Raw genomic sequence first — 22,944 nt, 5'->3', positions numbered from 1 at the left:
ATAAGGAGGCTGTGGAGATCAGGACCGCCTCCTGATAGCCTGTGACGTGTCAACGATATCTGTCCTCCCTCATCCTGGGGTTGAGGGATTCACGGGACGAGGGAGGATTCACGCTGGATAATCACTTGTTGCCCCCTGTGGTCAAAGGACGCAACTACAATCGTGTGTCTTACTTTTTGACTCACTTGGACCGGAAGTATTTGCTCTATATATTTACCTTTATGAGGTAAAGTAGCTGTGCTCTCCAGGTTAACAGCTACTTTTCAGTTTGAACTTTACCAAGACTCCAACTAAAATGATGAGAGCAGGTGGAGAAGCTAACTAACGGCGATTCCAGCTTCATATTATGTATAACGCAAATTTATATGACTAAAGCTGAGACCCTACAATATTACGTATAATACAGATTTAACAGAATACTTTAAGGCTCAGACCCAGACTATCAATTGAAGCTCAGACGCTACAATATTAAATATGAGATTTAACAGAATATCGAGTCTTGGACCTTACAATACCATGTTTAACGGGCTATTAATTAGATTAATTACAGGTTTAACATGTTATTTGACCCTACAATGTTAATTTGTAATTACCAAGGTGAATATTCTACAAAATTATAAACAGAAACTCAGCAAATCCAAAGATTCTCTGCAAGCAACTATACAAACAGCTTAATATTGTAAATAATTTTTTTTTAAAAACAAAGCCAACATACAGTATATGGAAAGATGTGTTTATTTCAAAATATTCCTGGAACACATTTGGGACAAAATAGGCTCAGAAACGTTAACCTGAACAGCATGAGTTCATGCTGTACATCAATAGCTCATGCTGTACATCAAGAGCTTCTTCAGTAATCAGGTATTGCACGAGGGTTAGGGTATGGTGGACAATGAACTTATCACTACTTGGACTGTGGCTGTGAAACTTTTCCCCAGAGAGCTCAGAACAGATTTTAGCCAAGGACAAGCGAACAAATCACATTGATCGGTTCTATGGGTTTCACTTGAGAATGTTTTTCATGAACTGTGTGATTCATCACTGAGCCCCAGCGACAGGAACAAGGTCGCCGCCTGGCTGTCTCTGGACAGTTTTTAGCTGCTCACCTCAGAGCTGACTCACTCTGTCACATCTCAGATCACAATTTTTCCTTCCTGTAAAGTGATGTCAGCATCAGTGCTTTATGGGGACATCACTGCTTTTATTCTTTTGTCTGTGAAACATGCACTTTCTGTTTTCACACTGACAATATTGTGCTAAATTTACATTGAAGCTACTCAAAGTTGTGCAATCCGTCTAGACTTTGTGCCACAGATTTGTTTTACAAGTACCGCCAACCGACGACCACAAGTACTGCCTTCACTTTCTCAAGGATTTTAGCTTTCTTTTAATTAGTCGCTGAATCAATCGACAAGAAATAAATCAGCGACAATTTACAAAGGAATAGGACTCCTGTTGCTTTCAGGCTTCTCGATATCTGTGCAAGCAGAAAAAAGCAGCGTGTTGGGACAGAAAATCAGCACCGATTTCCTTGACATTTGAAATCTAGATTGGACACGTTTTCACATATCAGTAATTCAATTCTACTTAATAAGAACATTATAGACATCCATTATGTCGTCAGCTGGCATTTCAGATGTCTACTTTTGCCATTCATGTGTGTGGACTGTCTTACTGTAGATATCTACAATGTAGATATCAGAATTATGATGAGCTGTAATTCCATTTTCAGATATCTACAGGACAAGACTACCTCCACTATTATCACAGACTAGGATTACCTAGAAATGGCGATAACTGTTTTTATGTAAAAGCCAAAGTCGGAGGCAGAGACGGCTTGCTTTACAAACATCTGCAACTGCAAATGACAAACTACTTTCCTACTACATCAGAGCAGCCTGATGCCAAAGTTGTAGCAGATTTGGACCACAAGTCTCTGACGAAACTCTTTGCCGATTACCTCTTCCTATTTCACTGCAGTGGTGATTCATTAGATTCAATTTATTTTACGATACGATTTTACTAACCCCAAGCTGTGCTGGAGCTGCATCTAGCACAACAGTTCAGAATGGCATTTGAGATGTCTGCAAATATTTGTCTTGAGTAGTCGAAAGCAGAAGCTAACTCTTACTTACTCAACTGTGTAAACATGCTGTTAGTTTAACTCTTTAGAATGATGCCATAGATTCTGACTGGCCGCAGTGTGCCTACAACTTCTGAAAATGTTGATGGAATCTGTGATTTTAAATTCAAGTCAAGTAAAAGTGAACCATCAACAGTCAACCATCCCCATCATGTTGCATCCGGGATGAGAGAACAGCATCACCAGGTGTGGGATTAATAAAGGTTCAGTCTAACCAGTTGGTGGTCAGAGGTCCACTCTCCTTCACACAGATTTGTTCTTTTTATTCTTCCACTTGTCTCAAAGTGATCTGAAGTTGGTTGGATCTGGGTTAGCTAGCTGCAGTCCTGGTTAGAGTGTTTTTAATATATTCCATGAATATATGGCAACACCTTTGACCAATTGCACTTGAAGCACTTTTGCACTGACTGCTACAGGTTTTTCATTATGTCTGAATTCTTGCTTGTGTTGTACGTCGCTTTGGACAAAAGTGTCTGCTAAATGAAACTGTAGCATTGTAGAATAATCTGCATTTCAATTTTCGCCTCCAGCAGAATTTTGTGTTGTTTTCATCTTAAAAGGCAAGAATTTCTGAGAAGCCTTTCGGACGACGCTCCACGGAGCTTCAAATAATGCTTTTAATTCATCAAGAGAAGATGACGATTACTGCTTTGCAAAGATGGAACTAAATTTGATATGGCAGGGCGGTTCCTCTGCAAATGATAAACTACTTTGTCAGTCAAAACGGGCCTATTTCAATGCAAATTATGACTTCCATAGCAATAATGACATTTAATAATAATAATAATACATGATGTAGACTATGTATGGACAATCTACAATTTTTTAAGAACTTTGACTGAGGGTCAGGGTTAGGGATTACTGAATTTGACTGTTTAATGATCTTAACTTGAAAGCTCAAAAGCAATGCATAAAAAAAGCGCATTTGACATTTTTGTCTGAATTGATAACTTAGGATGAACTTGTGAACGCTGAATGCTGGCTCAGTGGATCACATTTTAATTTAAAATCCACAGAAGCTGTCATTTCATCTCAAATTTAGTTTTCTCAATTTTAATCTAGTTTCTCATAATAATAGTCAAAGTCAAATAAAAGTCCTTCTTGAGCAGCACAGCAGTACCAGAACTAGTCTCCTTCCACCTTTGTGAACCTTTATGTGCTTCGGACCAGATGCAGCTTGGTTAAAGGGAATATTTTCCGCTTTTGATGGTCTGACGCCTCACAAATGGTCTCCATTGGCCGCAACTACATGCAGAAATGACGCAGGCAGACGAGGACAGACGCTTTAGGAGTCACTGTGTGACTGAAGGTACAGAAAGTAACAGACAATATAAACAGCAGTGCTTGGTCGGGACGAGATGCTTCGGAGGAGAAACATGGATGAGGAAGGTTAGCAGGAAGCTAACCTAAGGAAGAGCCACCGTCTCTGCGGACTGACAAACTGTACTTCTAATGTTACTAACTGGTTGGGTTGTGTTTATTCTTGACCGCTCCACCCCTCCTTCTCTTTCTTTTCCCTCTTCTGTCCTCACGTGTTGAACTTCCGCATGCTGGAGCGTAGCATCAGTGTGCACTCCTGAGGGACTTCTGGGTTTTCGATCATACGCTGCCAAACCCGCTGCTCCTCCCCATAGGAGTCCATCCAGTCCACCTCGTTTCCGTAGCTCTTGCCTTGAGGGGACAAGAGGCAAAGCTTAAAACTCAGGCAGATGAGGACAGCCACGTACCTCTGGTCATTTACTCTCCATGAACCGAACAAAGAAAAAAGAGAAAAACGATTGGGCACGCATACACGATCACTGATGATAATGAAGCACAATACAGTAAAATCAGTAACCCAGCAACTGCAATAAATTAGTTTAGCAATTATTATAACGTATGTAATGTCTGACTCTAGAACAATTATCAACAATATCAAGTAAGTAACCCTACCCTAAACACTGCTCATGAATGTGTAACAACTGGACGTAACTACAATAATCAAATACTAACTTCTGTACAGTACATAAAGTAAAAATACGTAAAACGATTGGATTCCTTGCACTCTCTCTATGCCACCAGGACTAACCCTCACCCTTTCTGGAGTTAGAAAAAGTTATTATGTCCCTTGTCAGCATTGTTACGGGGTAGGGTTAGTCCTGTCCTAAAATTATGCGGTGACCACCATTCAAACCACACTGAAACAAAGTGGATGCAGCATAAAAATAAATGGACGGCAAAAGAAAGGTATCAGTTTTCTCACTGAAAGACTAAGAATCAAATCCGCATATTTCTGATTGATAGTGATATTGCTGTGATATTTACCCCAAATCACAGCAAAAATTCAGTATTTATTGTGTAATAAATAAATACTGGTAACACCAATTTAAATGTCAGCTGCTCTACGGTTATGAGTTAACTTATGAGAAATTAATGAATTGAAATTGTATACAGGTATTTATTAGGGGATATAGGTTTGGCCTCCGTCCGTCCGTCCATCCGAGATGAAGGGGACAGCTTTTCTCGGAAACTACTACAGCTAGGATTATGAAATTTAGTGTATAGCTTCACACCATGGACACCTTGATCAAGTTCGAAAATGAGACCTGTGCGATAATATTTAACAGAGTTATGGCCCTTGATCACTATTTTGGATATAGACTCATATGAGGGGGACAGCTTGATACTGATGACCATGTCGTCTTGTTTTTAGCTGGAAACAGGGACAGAACAACTTTATAAAAGGGCAAAAACTTTCAATAAGAAAATGAAAAGACCTTTGAAACAAACAGGTCAGGGTAGGGTTAACCCTAACCCTGGTCAGCCTCAATGTCTGACCAAACTGTGTCAGACATGCTGAATAAAGCACATCCTAAATGGCTTTTTATTCACGGCATTGTTTCAAATTGCATTTTCTGTCTGAAATAACTCCAAAAACAAGGGTTAGGGTTAGGGTTACAGGTTCCACTTAAAACACCTCAGGTTCCACTTAAAACACCTCAAACTGACTCTTAAGAGTCAGGCCTCTTGAGGCTAGTCTTTACACTAATCCCAACTCAAACAGTCTAACCACATTAACTAACCTAACCCTAGACTCCATCCACACGAAGACAAAACGAGGTCTAAACGCATAAGTTTCTTGCCGAATCTGCGTATCATCCACACGAAGACGGCGTTTTGCGGGTCTGTAAATGATCATTTTTGAAACCAGGTTCCAGAGTGGAAAGATTTTGAAACGCTGTATAAGCGGCTCCGTGTTTACTGGCTATCCTCTACTTTTCAGATAAGCTTGCGTCATAGTTTCGTATCTTCATTGACACGCATGCGCCACATGCGGCAACGAAGTTAGTGACCCTACTATCCCCGTTGCAGCAAAATCTCCTTCTTCTCAATCACCACCGAGTTGAACAAACAATTATCGAGGATACATTACGGCACTTTATTTACTTCCCGGCTTGGTCTCCGTTTACAACTTTTGCCGCAAGTGCGCATGCCCACTTTTTTTCTTCTGTTTGCGCGTGTCATACCGTCATATCGTTACAGCGCCTCTAGAGGTCTGGCATGTGTTTTATAGCATTTCAATGCGTATCGAGTGCATTCATGTAGACGTACACAATTTCTGAGACGCCTTCATCTTTATGGCGATCGTTTTTGAAACTGTTAACCGTTTTGTCTTCGTGTGGATGGGTTAGTAGTCTGTTTCAGCCTCATCATCCAGAGAATGAACATCAACTTTCAACTGTTCAACTGTTGCAGGTATTTGGTTTCCACACGAGTGAGACGTAACGTTTTCTTCAGGATTTTTGTTGAATGTGAACACAGCGTTCAGCGTTAACGTGGTCAGGAAACTGAGTTGATCCTTTTTGTCCTCAAACTAACTCTAACCCTCAAACTTATTAGTGATGTGTGATGTGATGAGACCACATCATCCACAACTCAAACCACACCGAATTATTCTGGAGGAAATAATGGGATGGGATCAGAATCCGACTGACTCACAAGTCTGAGTCTCTCTGACCCCATCAAGTGGCCCTATTTCAGCGGCGGTTTAACCACCTGCTTTAAAATTCTGTGCATCTCTCTGCCTATACGGTACGTTTCCTCTCGTGCACCAACAGTGTCTGCAGGTGCTTTTCTTTTTTCCTACCTGTGCCAGCTCCCAGCCTGACGCCTCCCAGGAACACGTTGCTGGCCAAAGCCTCTTTATCCCAGACGGTGAGCTCCAGACAGACGTTGTTCAGGTCTCCAGGCTGCAGGCCGCAGTAGGTGAAGGTGTGGTTCCAGTGTGGGTTCACGGTGCGTCGCTCCACCGCCGTCTTGTGTTTGGTCGACTTGTTGCTGTCAGGGAGGAGGTATCTGGGGAGGAAGGACTCAGTTGGATGGATTCCTGAACAGGGTTAGGGTTAGGAAAAAAGGGGAAAAAGGAAGAATCTCTGGACCGGAGAGACCTGGAGTATTGCAATAGGGTTAACCCTACAACAACAATTTTTACCACATGCTGGTAAAAATGACAACAACCGTCACAGTACGGTCACAAAAATGACAACAAAACGGACACAAAAGCAGCATCACATGCAGCATCATTCAGATGCTGAATGATGCTGCATCATTCATCATTCGCCATTCATAACACTTTTGCCCACCTCAACACGTTCATTCAGACTTTTGACATTCACCATTCTGCGACTCACCCTTTTACAAACGGATCCGAGCTGCCTCCAGACTTGACAGCAGTGAGATTTTTGGCTCCTTTGACCAGCAGCTCAACCATGCCTCCTTTAGGCAGAGTGAAGCTGCTCGTCTTTTTGCCTTTCAGGAAACTTTTCTTCACTGGAGGAAACAGACAGAGGGGTGAAACACTGAGACAGAGAGGCACAATAAACACTCATTAGCGTGCAAATTGGAACTAAACCTACAAGAAACAAAACAAGTTTGTAGTGAAGGAAGAAAACATATGCACACAGACACACGTAGCCTGTGTACGTACATAGACGTGCAAACACGATTTGCATGTGAATTTTTTTTAAACAAAGAACGCTGACCTACTTTCAGGTGTCAGCAAACAGAAAATATTAACAGACAATCCACATAAATCAGCAAATGTATGACGATTAAAAATAGGCAAGAAAATTGTAAAAAGTAAAAATAGGATGCGCTTTAAATGTGCTTCATTAACAGGCCTCAGTAATATGACAATGACAAACAAATACGGCAATGAAAATAATTCAAAATATTTCATCTCACGTGACCAGACATCTCACAGTCTGGTTAAGCTGTCTCTAAGCAGTCGTCTGCTGTCTGCTAAATCATTGGATTCGGGCGAGATCCGGAGTTGGATGGCGCGGTCGGATAAGAACAGAATCTGCCTCGATTAGAGAACCAATCAAACCAAGATATATTTTTATGTCTGTTGTTAAAAGAGCTGTGTGCAGGTTTGAAATAAAATGAGAATCCGGATTCTCTAAGAAGGTGCAGAGTTCACAAGTTTCAACCAGTTCCAGGGTCAGTCTATAACTGAGGATGGCGGAGGATGGCTTTTAAGCGTTAGGGTAGGGTTAGGGTTCCTTTGTCAAAAATCACGATGGGCATGAAAACGTTCATCGTGATTCACCGTTTTGTCATATTTGCGGCATTTACTTACTGACTTTGTGGGTCAATATTTAACTGCAGGACTTTATTTTTACTGCATGACTTTAGCCCACGTGAGAAAAAATTAGGAACAAAAAACATCCGTGGTGGGTTTCTCACTTCTAATGAATCATCTAAATATGTCTAACCCTATGTGATGATTGTCGTCATCCCATCGGCGTCATCACCTAACCCTCATTACAACCTGTAACTTACTTGTACAACTTCTTGCAGTGGGTTACTTTTGATAATGTTGATGAAGCGGGTGTAACAAGCAAAAATATGAACAATATCAGATTTTTGCTTCCTTTCCATCCTGTCTATCATCTCATGGTCTCTCTGATTTATCTTGCGGCTCAGCTAACCTTGGAGGACAAACACTTGCATTAGTCGGTGAAAAACCGTGCGTGCATGCTTTATGCACAAGTAGCGACAATCATCATGTGAGATGGTGAAAATTCAGTGGATTTCAGTGCACAAAGAACCATCCCTTTTCCTTTCACCAAAAACCAAAACAACATGGACAGCTTTTTGTTTTCCATTTGGACAGTAGTGTAGCAACAGTCCGCTTATTGGGGATAGGGTTAGTGAACCTCTAACCTGAGGGTTGTTGACAAACAAACAACAACAGATGGGTGTAGGAAGACAGAACTGACTGGAACAGAAGATGTTATTTATTTCCCATGCCACCAGTGGGTCACTTGTTGTCACAAATTCCAGCTGTGCAGTCAAAACGTGGATTTGAAAACTTGAAGAGCTGCTCTAGGTAGTCAGGTAGTCTAACCCTAACATTGATAGACTGCATGGAACAGCATGAATTCAATACGGTTCATCACCAGCATCTGTTACCTTGTACTTGGTCCAGAGGCAGCATGAGATTCTTCTCTGCTGGTATGTACTTCAACACCACCGTCAGCTCTCCTTTATACTGCATCGTACAGTCCATGCTGCTCTCCACCTACACAAGGAAAACAAACAAAAAAACAAACCCCATCATCAAACACTTGGAACAACACTTGAGAACACGACACTTTTCCGATCCTGGCTCTTACTTTAGGCTGCAGAGAGTACCACTCCTCTATGTGGGAATCAAACTCCCAGGAGTCAAAGCTCAGCTCCACCTCTCCCAGGAAGCTGTTGTGTCCGAACCGGTCGTGATGCCAGACGGACACCTGAAGGGTTCGGGTCTCCAGCTGTGAGTGGCTGATCACATACTAACAAACAAAAACAAGAAACTGATCACACACTCAGCTCAACCATCGGCTCAACCCAGCCTCGTGATAAAAGCTATGAAAGAGATTCATCTGAGCGTATTTTCTGCCACGAACCCTCAGATTCTCACTGAAAACAGGGTTAATGGTGTTGGCCTTGATGCTCGTCTTTCTCTTGCTCTGTCGTGACGTATCTGGCAGCAGGTAAGTCTTCACATAGCTGCAGGACAAAGACACAGTGACTCAGGCATGGAGTAGAAATATACACTGGTTTGATGTGAATTTCACACAGAAATGCATATCCTATTTGACTTATGTGGAGGCCGATTATAGTCCCTAACCCACATTAGGGTAGGGTACTGAATATATTTATTCAGTCATCTTTCCACGCTTATCATCTGCTTCCTCTTACGCGTCCGTGCGTTGCCTCCTCTCATCTCCGGTTGCCAGGTTGTGACACTCCTTCACCAGGACGTTGAGCGCACCGGTTTTGTAGCTGTAGCTGATGTTCAGCAGGATCTCACCGCTCACCCGGGCGTTGCCATAGTCACCGGTCTCGCTGTACATGCTCATCATGCTGTTAATGCTGCTCTGTGAGGGGAGGAGTTGGGAAGATTAACGGAGAGAGGAGAGGAGGACAAACAAAGCAGCATGTGATGCAAGAAACGGAAAACAACTAATAGACAGCTGATGAAATGCAGCAGAAATAGAGCGAGGGTTAGGGTTAGGGTTGGGAGTTTAATAATTTAGATTGTTTTGATTATTTGAGGTAGTAAACAGAAAATAAGGTTCATTGGCAGACCCAGTGGGTTAGGGTTAACTCAATTTGGAAGTTTTATCACATATGAAAGGATGCAGGGCAGATTTACATTAGTTAGGGTTAGTGCTCATGTTAGAAAATCAAAAGGATGAGGCTAGGGTTAGTGACACGGACTCACACTTTCAGAAGGTAGTTTTTACAGAAATTCCCAACTCTTCTGGAATCAGTTTCACTCAGTAGCTGACATGTTGCTTATACTGCAAATTCATTAAAAACTACAAAAGTATTCACATCTATCTATCACAACCTGATTATTACCTGATTAACCCTGCTGATAATCTGTAGTAAAAAAATCTTTGTAAAAACTATACTCCAAAAAAAAACACTTAAAAACTGCACACAGTACGAAGGAGAAAACATAGTTAGTCAGATGTAGCATCAAATCCGAAGAATAAACAACATGAAACCATCACAGAGTGCAGAGGACAACCAGTAAGATACAGTAAGAGTGAAAGCTGTTAAACGTGTGTCTTGGCTTAAGTTAACTCTACTCCTAACCCTACTTCTTTCGCTGCATTTTCCTGCCTCACATTGTGTAAACCTGTAAAACCTATTCCACAGACAAAAGAGTCCAAACCACCTGCAGCATGGATAATTACGTCTGGAACATTTCTTGGGCAGCAGCACCAGCAAACGTGACGGCACTGATCCACCAGCCTAACCCTCCACCACAATCCACTGATAATAATGATGCTGCTGCCCGAGGAGCACAAAAGTCAAGAAGCCAGAATTGAGCCACACTGTGATTTTTCTCCTTCATGCACCCAAGCTCTAACCCTGAAGACGGGGTGATAATTGACGAGTTTAATGCCGGGAGCTGAGAATTTAAGCCAAGGATGAGCACAAACACAGCGGACATGCAGATATATTCAGAATATGGTGGTAGGTGGTGTACTTGTGAGAAATCTTATCGTAAATATTGATGAAATCGTAATATTCATGCTGCTGCACCTTTACTCTTCTATTATGTAGAGGCAAATATAAATGCATGCACTTAACATGGAAGGGGAGACTTACAGTCTCGGCATCCGAGTCGGGGACATTGAGGTAACCCCATCGCCTCTCGGAGCAGGGAGTGGAAGACTGGATTTATTTAGGAGGCAGAGAGAGAAAGAGGAGGAGGAAGGAAGAAGGAAAAGAAAGCAGAAAGCTGTTTGATGTGTCAGCGATAGAGACCTGGGAAGTTCTCTGCCAACTTCTGGGACAACCAGGAAACCCCATTACACACGGTTGCCATGAACCGTGGTACAGAGATGGGTTAGAGACAGACAGAGACATCCCAACTCATCTGGAATCAGCCGTGAAATCAGTGCAGATGAATGGGACACACAAGCAGTGAACAAGAAATAAATGAAATGTTCTCCTGGTGGACCAAGAAACGCTAAGGTTATGACACCAAATACGCTAACCCAAGCCAGTGTCAGAGTCAGTGCCAGAGCACCATTAATAATGTGTCAGCCTTTTATAAGTAATAATCTAATGACCTATAACCCTTGTCCCATTTTTCAGTGATAAGGAATGAAACGCTTCACATTAACTTCAAGTTAATTTGAACAGACAAAACTCAGCCTGCTCAGCCCAGCCTGTTCTTTTATTGGATTTCATTTCATAACATTGTTTAGTCTAAATGCCAATTCGAAGTTTTCAAAATGAGACAAAGTTTGGCTGTTTGCTTGAAAAAAAATCAGTGAAACCATCTAAAATGAGTGACCAGAAGTGATCACTCAAGATCAGATGTGGAGCAGACAGTGTTACGCTCCACATCTGTGAACGCCAGCTAACCCGACAATAAACTCTGACCAGTGAGGCTCCACCCTTAAAGGAGTATAATAGGAGAATAATCTGAATTTTTAAAAGCCTGGACCCTCTACTCAGCTGACATGAAGGTGAAAATAACAGAAATAAGAGCAAAAACAAGTCATCAGTTTGAATAACTAGTTATAAATCCTGATTTCTCACACAAAGAAACAGCAACAGGTTTGCACATCTGCAGCTTGAGTGAAATTCCTCAGTAAATATTGTGATATATATACTGTGATGTTTTGGACGGACACTCCTGATCCCCTCAGAATAATATGGAAAAACTTGAGTGTGATATTTCCCATCAGCTGTGGTGTCCAAACCTGCTGCCACTCTGAAGTTCCATTTATCTCCAAACTACAGTCTCGTTCTCATACATCCACCTCCTTTGTCACTAAAACAGACTAAAACCTTGAGAGCCTCTTGAGTGAAAACACAGTCTTCAGCACATAAACCTTCAGCAGCAGCTAATACCAGCTAACATTCTGCTGTGCACAGAAAACATTAGTTCTAAAGCAGGGTGGAATTATTTGGTGAAAACTATGGCAGTTGTGATTTTTCTGACAGATGTTTCGATCAATTATCAGATAGTCATGCTTCAGTTCAAAAATTCACTGTGAAATAGATCTGACTGAACGTTAACACGGGAGTGTGTCGGTCGGTCGGTCGCACGCGTCCCATTTTTCCACAGTGTCCACTCAAACGGATGAGTGATGGTCATCTGGTGGGTAGAAAGAAGTTTCCTGACCAGCTAGCAGTTTGGTACAGCCATGCTGGGCAAGTACTACAACGGCTGTCTTGGAGATCTTCAGTTTTTTCTCTACCTGTCTCTCACTCATGATGGCCGCCTTTGTGTCTTCACATAATTCTTTAGTTTAGGTGTTATGTGAGAGCTGACAGCAGGAAACCACTCTAGACCTTTGAAATACTCAACATTCCGTGTGTGTTCCTGGAATACAATGAAGCTGAAGCAGGTCAGATAAAGTATGATGGAATCAGCTGCATTTAAAGTCCTGTTCATTGTATTCTTCAGGGAGTAAACCTTTAGTGGTACCAGGTATTGAAATGACCAATAAATTGAAGAAAACAAGGGTGGTCTGATCATTATTTCTATGACTGTATCTCTATGTGCATCTACATATGTGTGCACGGTCTATAGGAATCGAACCCTAACTCTCTAATGAATGATGTTTTTTTTACTCCACCTTTTGCCTTGCACTGTATGATACTGTACAGTAAAGCGCTATAAAGTTAGTTGTAGTAGTAGTTAGCTATAGGGTTAATGCAGAGTTTTCTTTTAATTCGTCACCCACGTGTAAACGCCACTTACACAAGCTCATTGGTTCTGTCATTATTACAAAGTCGCTCCATGGAGTGACTCTTATAACAGCAGGAAGAGTACATTACAGCTGGACTCTGTGACACTCTCTGCTTAATGTCCCTCATCGCCTCCTTTCACTTCCATTCATGCAGTGAAACGGCGGCTCAGTGACGGCCGTCATAATAGAAAGACGGATGTCAGACAGACAACATCTGTTTACCTCCGCAGCTCTCAAATTACAGCGACAGACGAGTGGAACAGTGGACCTGGACAGAGTCACAAAGAGCCATTGAGGTAATCTGAATAACTAGATTATCTGCCAGAGTGCTTTATAGCTGGCTGTGAGCGACTCTCACGAAGAAACGAAAACTCGTGACCAAGTCAAGAGCAAACACGGGAAATCATGTCTAATAAAAACGAGGGTTCCAATTTTAATATGTGTGGTAACATCAAATTAAACAATGAGATGGCTTTGGTTTTATGATGGGCACATAAAACCCATCATAGTCCTCATAGATCTCCATCTTCTCTGCCTCCAGCTCAACACAACAGATTTCAGTTCAGTGTGGCGGTGAGGGTGTGAGGAAATTAAACATCTCATGTCTTTCCTGAACTGCTGTTACTCCTGCAGTCACAATAAAAACTTTTGACAGCGAGGTGTGGAGAGTGTGTAGAGTGTGTAGATCACTGCAACCTAACACGGACGTTATGTTGCTGGTGTTAAAAAACGTAAAGCAGCCGCTGGTTGTTGCTGTTCTCTTCAAGGTGTTGGACTGATGAATGACGTATTAAGCTGACATCTAAATAGCCCTAACCATATCCTAATCGAAGAGCTACTCTAGGTAGCCTAAAAGAACACGCTTCAGCCATTCTCACACATGATAGCCCGACTGGGTGAAGGCGATCACGGCTTCACAGCTCGCTCCGTTTACACAGTCAGCACTGGAACATGCACACCTTACTCTGAGTTTACAGCATGAGCATGTTTGTACTGCATATGAGCACACTGGACCTCCCAGGATCAGTTTTTTAGAACACGGGGGATGTTACCGTTGACACTGCATTGCTGAGGCGTCGGCTGACAGTCTTGCTGTGGGCCGACATCAAGGCGTCAATGTCTTCCTCTGCATCCTCATCAGAAAACTCCTGTGGATGACAGCGTTCAGATTTAATGGAGGAAGAAGATGACACCTGTGTCCAGAGCGTCTCTGTGCTCCACGCTAGGACTTTTTCACCCACTCACTGGGTAGGCACAACCCTAACCCTCAATCAGACATAGAAACCAGAAATTCAATCAGACATGAATAAAAAAAAAAAATCGCAGTGTTTCTGGGTTTCAGTGTTTCTGGGTTTCAGTGTCTCTGGGTTTCAGTGTCTCTGGGTTTCAGTGTCTCAGGCAGTCTCTGGCGCCCATGAATGGAAGAAAAAAAATCATTTCTGTTTCGGAGAACTGCTTTGAACGCAGATGTTTGAACAAAGCGCCCCTATACTGACCCTCACATCCTCCACCTGCTCAGCCTACATCTGTTTAGATGCTTGTCAGGCTCTTTGAAGCGAAATTAACATTCAGGCCCACATCTCACGTGTTGGCTCGAGTCCATCGGACCACAGACCCCGGGCCAGATGTGGTTCTACTCTACAGCATGGTGTGGATTTCAACTGAAGAATCGGTGGACTGGACTAAATACTGGACTGAAGAATCAGGCTTTTAATTTCACGCTCAGAGCTTTTTGCTGTGATTAGTTGCACAAATCGAATGAGAGATCAGTGTGCAGTGATGGGGAAAGGAGGAGGATTGATGCTGCTTACTGTTTCGTTGAGTCCAGGAACCGAACGGCTTCTGAGGCTGAGAGCATCGTCGCTGGGATCAGAACCGGGAGCCGACAGGTCCATTTCTGAGCGGCTGTGATCTGGAGGGAAGGGAGGGCACAGAGGAAAGAGAAGCAGATGACAGAAACTTGGTAGATTTCACAGTCTTTCTGTTCTTGATTGAGGATTTTTTCACCCACTCACTTTAAGTTCTGAGACATCTGAGGATGTTTTGTTTATGCAGTTGGTTTTACATCCACCTACAGATTTTTTAACAATGTTCAATTCTGTTTTGGATCTCTGTCCAATTTACTGAAGTCCACATCTTTACACAGTTTATTTTCTGCTCCACTGGCTGCCATCCATCCATCCATCCATCCATCCATCCATCCATCCAAGCTGAGTTACTTCTGAGGATGACAATTTATTGTAAATAAACTTCTCGCAGACCAAACTGCAAAACTTGATCTCAAGCTGCTGGAGGCAGCTCTACCACAAGTTCTTGTCTGACATTTAGAGACAGAGCCAACATCTGACGCCTCCTCCAGGGAAAAACTGTCCTTGTCGACCTTACAGTCAGGCACAAGCCGATGATAGAAAAGCACACAGATTATTGGATAATAATCTATCTAATAATCTCCTTAAACTGGAGATAAAATGCATCTAAACTGCTGGATATATAGTCTGAGATTCTCCAGAGGCTCTTTAACGAGTAAAGATACTAATCACAGCCATTTTTGAAGTCTCAACACACATCTTAGCGGCAGTTAAGAGCAGAGATAAAGTGTCTGACAGCATGTGAGACACAGTGGAGGAGGTTATACTTAAACAAGAGGGAAGTTCAACACATCAGATGGTGTAAGTTAACAGCGTCATTTGTGCAGACATGACATCTGAGGAGTGACTTTATCCTGATGCTGAGTGTTTTAGCGTCAACCCACAGAGGTGATGTTACACCGTCTCATTTCACCTCTGATACAATCTGCTGAAGTTGTGGCAATGAACAATTGGCCGTCAGCACAAGCTCCTGATGAGACGGTACCTGATGAGACGGAAGCCCTGGACACAGAAATGGTCGGAGTGCTGGAGTTTGTCCTGTGATGTCCGGTGGGTTTCTTCTCAGACGCACCGTCACTGGAGTGCAAACTGGCGACGCTCTCTGCTCCGTCGGGCTGTGTGAAAACACAAACCGAAGAAACCGTCAGGAGAAACCTGTTTAAACTTGTTCTGTCCGTCATCACAAGCTCCTCATTTTGCTGCTGTGTGGTCGCTGACCCTGACCCTCCGGCTGTCGCTAGGAGTGGATGATTTGTCTGGAGTCTGGGATCGCAGGTTGTTGGGTACCGTGGGCATCCCTGAGGACTCCAACGCCACTGCACTGCTCCTGAAACCAGCAGAGTTTTAGGATTTTAATTTTTTGTGCGTGTTAATTAGGACGGGGCTTTATCAGACTTATCAGACGCAGTCTTCCTTCACATGTTGGTGTTTCGCCCACATCTAGATCACATGCATGAGCTTTGCTGTTAGAATCATTAGGTGTAAGGTTAGTACGTCTGCTTTGTGATCAAACAATAACTGTGAAATGTTAACTGTGTTGCCCGTTTAAAAGTGAAGCTACTGAGCTGTTCTGCAGATCTCTACATTCACCACTCCATGAATTTGGTTCAGTCAATCTATGGTCTGCTTAGGTGAGTGGTAGGAATGTTAGCCCTAGCTAGCCCTTAGACTTTGATCTTAAAACATTTGTTGAGGATTTGTGGAGAAAAAATGACTCCCTTTGCCCTTATTTTCTTGCGGCTGTTGGCTGACATCATCCTAAATTACCTTCAGACAGGCAGACGCTGCAGGAGGACGATATGCTAGGATCCTCTGCTATGATATTGTCTATTTATGACTAAGCAGACGAGCTGTCTTCATATCAGTCTGTAGTTAAAATCTGACCTTTTCCTAAATACAATCACCTGAATGTGCCAGCAGAGGTCGGGTTAGGGACTGATAATTCTGAGGCAGACACACAGACTCTGTGTAGATACACAGAGTCTGTGTGTCTGTGTGTCTGTCAATATCCACTTCCCTGTGGATAGGGTTAGGGTTACCCTAAGCCGCAGCAGTTATTTATGCAGCTAACCCTAACCCTTGTTTGTGTGAACTCTCCTGCAGCTTTGACATGATGTAGACAGCAAATTGTAGACATGAGTGATGAAACATTAAACGGGTGGGTCAGTCAGTAAGATCATCAGTGAGTAAACACCTGTTTGAATGTGCAGCAGAGCAGATGCTTCGGGCGCTTTGAGCATCTCCATCGCCGTCGACTCCGTTCTCTGGCTTCTGGACGGGCCGGCTGCCTTTTTTATCCATCTTCATCCTTCTGAACACACAAACGTACACACAGGGAGTCTGATATGGACTGTATTTAACTGATACATTCAGCCATTATTGCAGAGCTATCACACTGCATTAGTCAGACCTCAGTCACTCATGAGGAAAGATCAACTCTGGTGCATTAATACATTAAAGTTATTTTTTCTTTATTTCCACCAAACTGATTCCCAGTGAGCAAAGCCTGCTGCCAAAAAGGGATCATTCCCCTGTGGGAGCAACGATCCTAATGTCTCTGCATTATTCTACCTGCTCTGTGTCATTGATTACAACCAACCTAGCTAGGGTTAGGGTTATCCCAGCTGCACCTTTCCACTTGGGCATTGTGATTGAAATAGTAGGTTGATCATCATCTACTACATTTATTTAAGGTTACAGCCCAAAAGACAACTGCAAAAGAGCTGCTACTACGAGCTAACCCTAACACATCCACGAATCAGTGGATTTGGAAACAGTTTAAAGACGAATATTACACATAATAAACACAAACAGCTTAGAATTTGGAAACAATATTACAGCACTGCCTATCCATCAGACAAACAGACAGACACACACGCAAACGGACACAAACCGGGGATCTACTAGCTCTGAGGCGAGACAAAGCTAACCACCAATCCCAGCACTGCTTATAATAGCACTAAATGCCAGCCATAATGATGATGTTTCGAAGCACATTGACATTTTATAACACAATTATTAACCTGGGAAAAAATCATGTAGCTCCCAAACCGATTTTTGCTCTTTGGCACAACACATGGATATCAACATTGATTTCTGGTTGAAAAACGGTTAATATTAGGTCTGAATGTCTAAAACCTCTTTTCACAGAGCAGACACAGAACTTTGCACTAACCACCTAAAATGCAGTAATAAAATTAACGTGTAATAAAACACAAATCTGTTGAATTGTTTTGATCAGGGTCAGAATAATGGAGCCACGGAGGTCTACACAAACTAGGGATCTTATTGCTAAATTTGTGTCCCCCATAAAGATGTTACAGGGGACAATCTGAGAACCCAAGTGCAAGCACAGAACTGGCAGACGCGAGGAAAATATGGAATACTGGTTTTATTTTACTAACGAATAAAAGCAGATGCAGATACGGAAAAACTGAGCAGCGAGGAAGAACAAAACTAACTGGCTTCCTGGATGGACATACTGGACACTACCTTCTGACATACGAGGCTGTGGCTACCAACTCTGCTCAGATCGTGCAGGATGAAAACTTTCACTTTTGCAAATCATATTGAACTGCGGTCTGTATGTGAAGGTCCAATCAACATCGGTGATAAAACCTTCATTCCTAAACTTGTGCTGAACATCTTTTCACCAGTGATCTTAGCTCTATATCAATATCAGATGAGGAGTGATCAGATGTGAGATCACTCCTCATCTGATCACAAGATTGTGTAAATACTTTTGATGTTGACTGCGAGTGATGAATTATACAGTTGCTTGTTGGGACTGAAGCATCTGAGTGAATTTGGTGCTACCAGAGCATAGCAGAGAATTGTCAAACAGAGCCGGCGTGCTTCTCCTCCGTCTGGCATTCTGCGATGCCTTAAGGAAACATTAGAGTGCAGCGAGATGAGGAGTGATGTCAGACGGCACAATCCAATTACGGCTTTTCAGCTCTTCCAAATGTAGTTTAAAATGCATTCAGAGTCTCTGAAAAATCAAATGAGCAAACACTTGATCTTTTTATACTGAAGTGCGCACTCAACACAGAGATGATTTTAGCGTGTCCTCCCTGTTTCATGCTTTCTTTCTGTGAAATTTCATTAAGCAGTTTAGTTCTTAGCTTAGCAGTTTAATTCTTACCCTTTCCTCTTGGCACCGTCCACCACTGCACTTCTGTTAGATCTTGGAGAGCTGGATTTCTCAGGCTCAGGAGAGGCCGACAGGTTCTCTGTAGACTTTTTTTCTGTGGCTTAAAAGCACCAGCAATTGATGAATAAAATCAGCACATTTCCTATTCTCCTCCACCACCTCGCACACCATTTCCACAGTATTCATTCAGGTTCGGAAATGAATTTCTCTATTCCATAGTGTAATAATGTTGAGGCTCACTTGTCGGGCTGCTCATGATTGTCTGTTTGATCACGTCGCTGCTCAGCACTCCTTGTTCAAAACGCTTGGACCGTTCTTCCAGGAACCACTCTCCAGTCACCACCTTCAGCTCCCTGTTGGGCAAATGCATCGGTGAGAATTCACCGATAATTCACTGATAACTGAGTTAGTTCATCAGTCAGGAGGAAAAAGTAAAACTAATCACTTGGTAATTTGGTGTTAATTTGGTAACACACGCGGCTGAACGTGTTCACACATGTAGGCGGACAGCTGAGAAAGTTTCCCTCCTCACAGACTTCACCCTTTGGCCTCGGTGTAATCATTCAGACTGACCAGTGAAGAACTTGGCAGCTCTACTTATTTCTGGGATCAATTTTTGAAAGTAAGTCAGTGTGAATCAGATGACTTAACTAACCTACTAACCTACTAACCCTAACCCTGACGATCTACACACAGAGGAAATATTCGAGTTTGCTTCGGCAGCAAATTAAACCTGAAGCGGATCAGAAATAAAAACTGTGTTCCATGCTGGTCTAATAGGGTGAACAATATGCAGAACCTTGTACAATTCCTATTGAACAAAACACTGCCTGTCCTTGGTTGATGACCATGGGGAACGATAGGATTGGGTGGGGGGTGGATCAGTGGGTGGATCAGTGACCAAATCTATGAAGTTGGTGAGATTTACAAATGGAATTTGTGTATTGAAGGATCTAATGCCTCTTTTGTTTGTTCCTAATGAACCCGACTGAAGCAGACTTACACTACTGACTACTACTTACTAATGACTCAAACTGAAGCAGTCCCAAACAACAGGAAGAATTAAGAATACATTTTTGGTTCACCATCCCTGAAACTGGTTGGGCAAAATAACAGTAAATGTGTGAGAATATATTAGAGTGTGTTACTTACAACAAGGTGTATCTAATAAACTGTCAACCGAGTGGTTCTCAAGTCGAGTGTGATGATTTGGGAACGATTTCACATTCACGGCGCCTTTCTTCACAAAAAGACAGATTACATTTACTGCTCGTCAACATTATGTTGCACATCAACCATAACACAAACGGAGTATCTAAATGCCTTTACATAGCAGCTTGGTTGTACACCGTCATCCTGACTTATCACACTGTTCAGAAGCCCAACAGTCACAAACGGCGAGTGTCAGAGCAGCGATGCAAAGACTTGTCATTGTAAGTGGAGCTCAGACAAACTCTGATAAATCACACCACAGCCTGACACCGGCAGAGGAAGAAAAATGAGAGGGTGAAAATGATGTGGCTTGCATCATGCTTTTTGTGAAGAAGAAAAGAAAGAACATCAGAGTACTTCAAGCAATGTCCTGGATAATCCTCATATCACATTAGTCACACTTAAATATTTGATTAGACCATCTTTATTTTCTTCAATTTCTTGTTTCTGGTACCACTTCAGCCAACTGGAGAAGTTACAAGCCAGACTGTCTGCCCCTACAGTAAAACATGGGGGTGGATCAGGCACTGTCTGGGGTAGTTTCAGTCTGGGTGGAACAGGGTGAATGAACCAGGTCATTCACAACAGTCAGAAACAGCCTGAAAACAGTCTTCTTACATCAGCTGGAAAACGCTAACTGGATTTTCCAACAAGCTCAATCACCAGATCTAAATCCAACTGAAAACCTGTGGAATGATCAGAAGCTGTGGAGAGCATGAAGAGACATCAGAAACAATGGTAGTACTAACTCCTTTGTGGATCATGGAACTACAACATGGAATCCTAAAAGCTGTTTTTGGCAGAACAATGCCAAAAACAGCTAACCCTAACCCTGAACCATGGAAAATGTCTGATATCAGCTCTGAAATTAAATCTTATTAGATATTTTTGTGGCTATCATTATATTTGTCCAAACAAATGGACCTTTGGTGGTACCAGGCATAATCTGATGGTGACCACTATCTGGTTGTTCTAATCATTATTAGAATAATGATTAGACTCATTATGTCTCGGCCCTCACAGACAAACACAGATATATGTGGTGCCACTAATCCACTAAATTATACTAAATCCATTCCTCCTCCAAACACTGCTCTGGTCCCTGCAGGCGTCACACTTACGAGATCTTGGCACAAACGTTGCACCTCCACTGCCGTGATTTGGGATGCGTAACTCGGCACTCGTTGCAGACTCGCAGGCGGCACTCCTCGCACAGATCTCCACGATCGAAGATCAGCCCCAAAGTCTTGAGGCAGCGAGCGCACTGTCGCTCCCCCAGATCCTGCTGCCGACGGGAACCTTTTCGTCTGATGTCCAGGAGCTCATTTTTCAGCTTCCTTCGGGAAAAAGACACATGAGATGAACACATCTAGTCCCTGCAGGCGTCACACAAAGGGAATGAGGTGAACGTGAGATTAAACGCTGCCGATGCTGAAGTTCTCACCGTATCCTTTTCTCCTCTCGCTTCCTCAGCTTCTCATCTTTCTGCAGCACCTTCAGGATTATTTCTCTTTCATTTTCCAACAGAAAGGAGAGGTTAAGATCCTCCCCGACTTGCTCCATGGTGCTCTCAATCTACACACAGCCATTGAAATTAGCCAAGCAAATATGTTGAATGAAGCGCGACGACAAGAACTACATCAGGATACAAAGTACTCACGTTTCTGTAAAACTCTCCTAATGTTTGGGCGGTTGTCCTTTTAGCGTTGGCATAGCTGGAACTATCTCCCAGCGTTCTCCAATGATTCCTCTTATAATCTTCTGTTTCTTGGGGAAGCCAACAAGAAGCTCTCAGGAACCCTAGACGAGGTCAAACAGACACAAAAAAACCCAAAACACAACACACATCTGACATTAATAAAAGAATGGTAGGGTTTCAGGTAGAAGTCGTGGCTCATCCCCGTTAATGTGACCTGCCCTATGGCCAGCTAAAATCATAAGACAATGACTTTCAGTATCAAGCACAAGTAGTTGGAGAGCATTTGACAGCTCCACAGTGCCTCAACAACCTCCCAATTAGGCTCTGAGGCTGACATTCAGAGAACAACACCCACATTTTAGCAAAGCTCACGGCTACATACCAGCAGCTGCCTACAGAGAGTTACAGTACGCTGAACGACTTTCAGCGTACCGTGAGGACGGTAATGCTGGGACCCAACACTACATAAGGTTCAAATCTGTCTAGCTTTTAGACTAGCTTTTTTTTCTAACCCATTCAATTTATATTCATAAATTTATCTAATCTAGCACCAGGAACAATCTGCAATTTATTCAATTAGAGATGAACACAGCATAGCACCTAAAGATCTACCATAAAAACAAATCATATTGTGAAGGGCGAGGGTTTACACACTCTCAAATGCCATCGCCACACGTTCAGTAACTGGGAGATGCAGTCAGTCCGATGCAGTCGACTTCTAACAACACAACTTGTTTCGTTTAAAATTGGTTTATAAGCACACTGACAACACACTGTTTTCTGGATGGAGCACACACATGTAGTTTACATTGTTTGTCATTTTGCTGTTTGTTTGTATTAATTTCTCCTTTCTTTGAGTTACCTGGTTTACCTGCTTGGAGGAAAGATGGAGCTGAGGGAGGAGCAAGGCTTCATGCTGAAATCCCTCTCGGACCAAGAGCTCTGACATCATGGGGGGATCAGGGTTTAACACACAAACTGTAGATTCCCCCTGTGTGTTAAACGTGGTCTGATCAACCAGATATCTGTGGCCCCACAGTCACTCCAGCAGGTCTGTTAGCCGAGTTGGTGTCGAGTTTTTGACCGCCTAACCCTAACCCTGTCCATCTTAT

The 22,944-nt window shown here is 42.7% G+C and overlaps 1 protein-coding gene across 5 annotated transcripts in view; it reads right to left on the bottom strand.

Annotated features, from left to right (window-relative positions):
- Positions 1-719: 719 nt before the first annotated feature.
- The window catches only part of sytl5 (synaptotagmin-like 5), a 47,414-nt gene continuing 25,189 nt past the window's right edge, over positions 720-22,944 (bottom strand). The window contains exons 2-19 of one of the 5 annotated variants that reach the window (XM_022202760.2): positions 21,794-21,933; positions 21,578-21,708; positions 21,255-21,470; positions 19,162-19,274; positions 18,913-19,021; positions 16,963-17,079; positions 15,987-16,095; positions 15,754-15,883; positions 14,712-14,812; positions 13,953-14,048; positions 10,799-10,864; positions 9,374-9,552; positions 9,079-9,181; positions 8,803-8,964; positions 8,600-8,708; positions 6,814-6,952; positions 6,270-6,478; positions 720-3,814 (exon numbers count right to left, since the gene is read on the bottom strand). In XM_022202760.2, coding sequence (XP_022058452.1) covers positions 3,672-3,814; positions 6,270-6,478; positions 6,814-6,952; positions 8,600-8,708; positions 8,803-8,964; positions 9,079-9,181; positions 9,374-9,552; positions 10,799-10,864; positions 13,953-14,048; positions 14,712-14,812; positions 15,754-15,883; positions 15,987-16,095; positions 16,963-17,079; positions 18,913-19,021; positions 19,162-19,274; positions 21,255-21,470; positions 21,578-21,696 — 2,220 coding nt within the window. In that variant the 5' untranslated portion in view covers positions 21,697-21,708; positions 21,794-21,933 and the 3' untranslated portion in view covers positions 720-3,671. Of the gene's footprint in view, positions 3,815-6,269; positions 6,510-6,813; positions 6,953-8,599; positions 8,709-8,802; positions 8,965-9,078; positions 9,182-9,373; positions 9,553-10,798; positions 10,865-13,952; positions 14,049-14,711; positions 14,813-15,753; positions 15,884-15,986; positions 16,096-16,962; positions 17,080-18,912; positions 19,022-19,161; positions 19,275-21,254; positions 21,471-21,577; positions 21,709-21,793; positions 21,934-22,944 lie in introns of those variants that run through there. The other 4 variants (XM_022202761.2, XM_051958622.1, XM_022202762.2 and 1 more) reach the window with 4 other exon arrangements.

The sequence above is a fragment of the Acanthochromis polyacanthus genome, chromosome 14 (assembly GCF_021347895.1).
Source record: "Acanthochromis polyacanthus isolate Apoly-LR-REF ecotype Palm Island chromosome 14, KAUST_Apoly_ChrSc, whole genome shotgun sequence".
Lineage (NCBI taxonomy): Eukaryota > Metazoa > Chordata > Actinopteri > Pomacentridae > Acanthochromis > Acanthochromis polyacanthus.
This window is presented reverse-complemented; position numbering and strand designations above follow the sequence as displayed.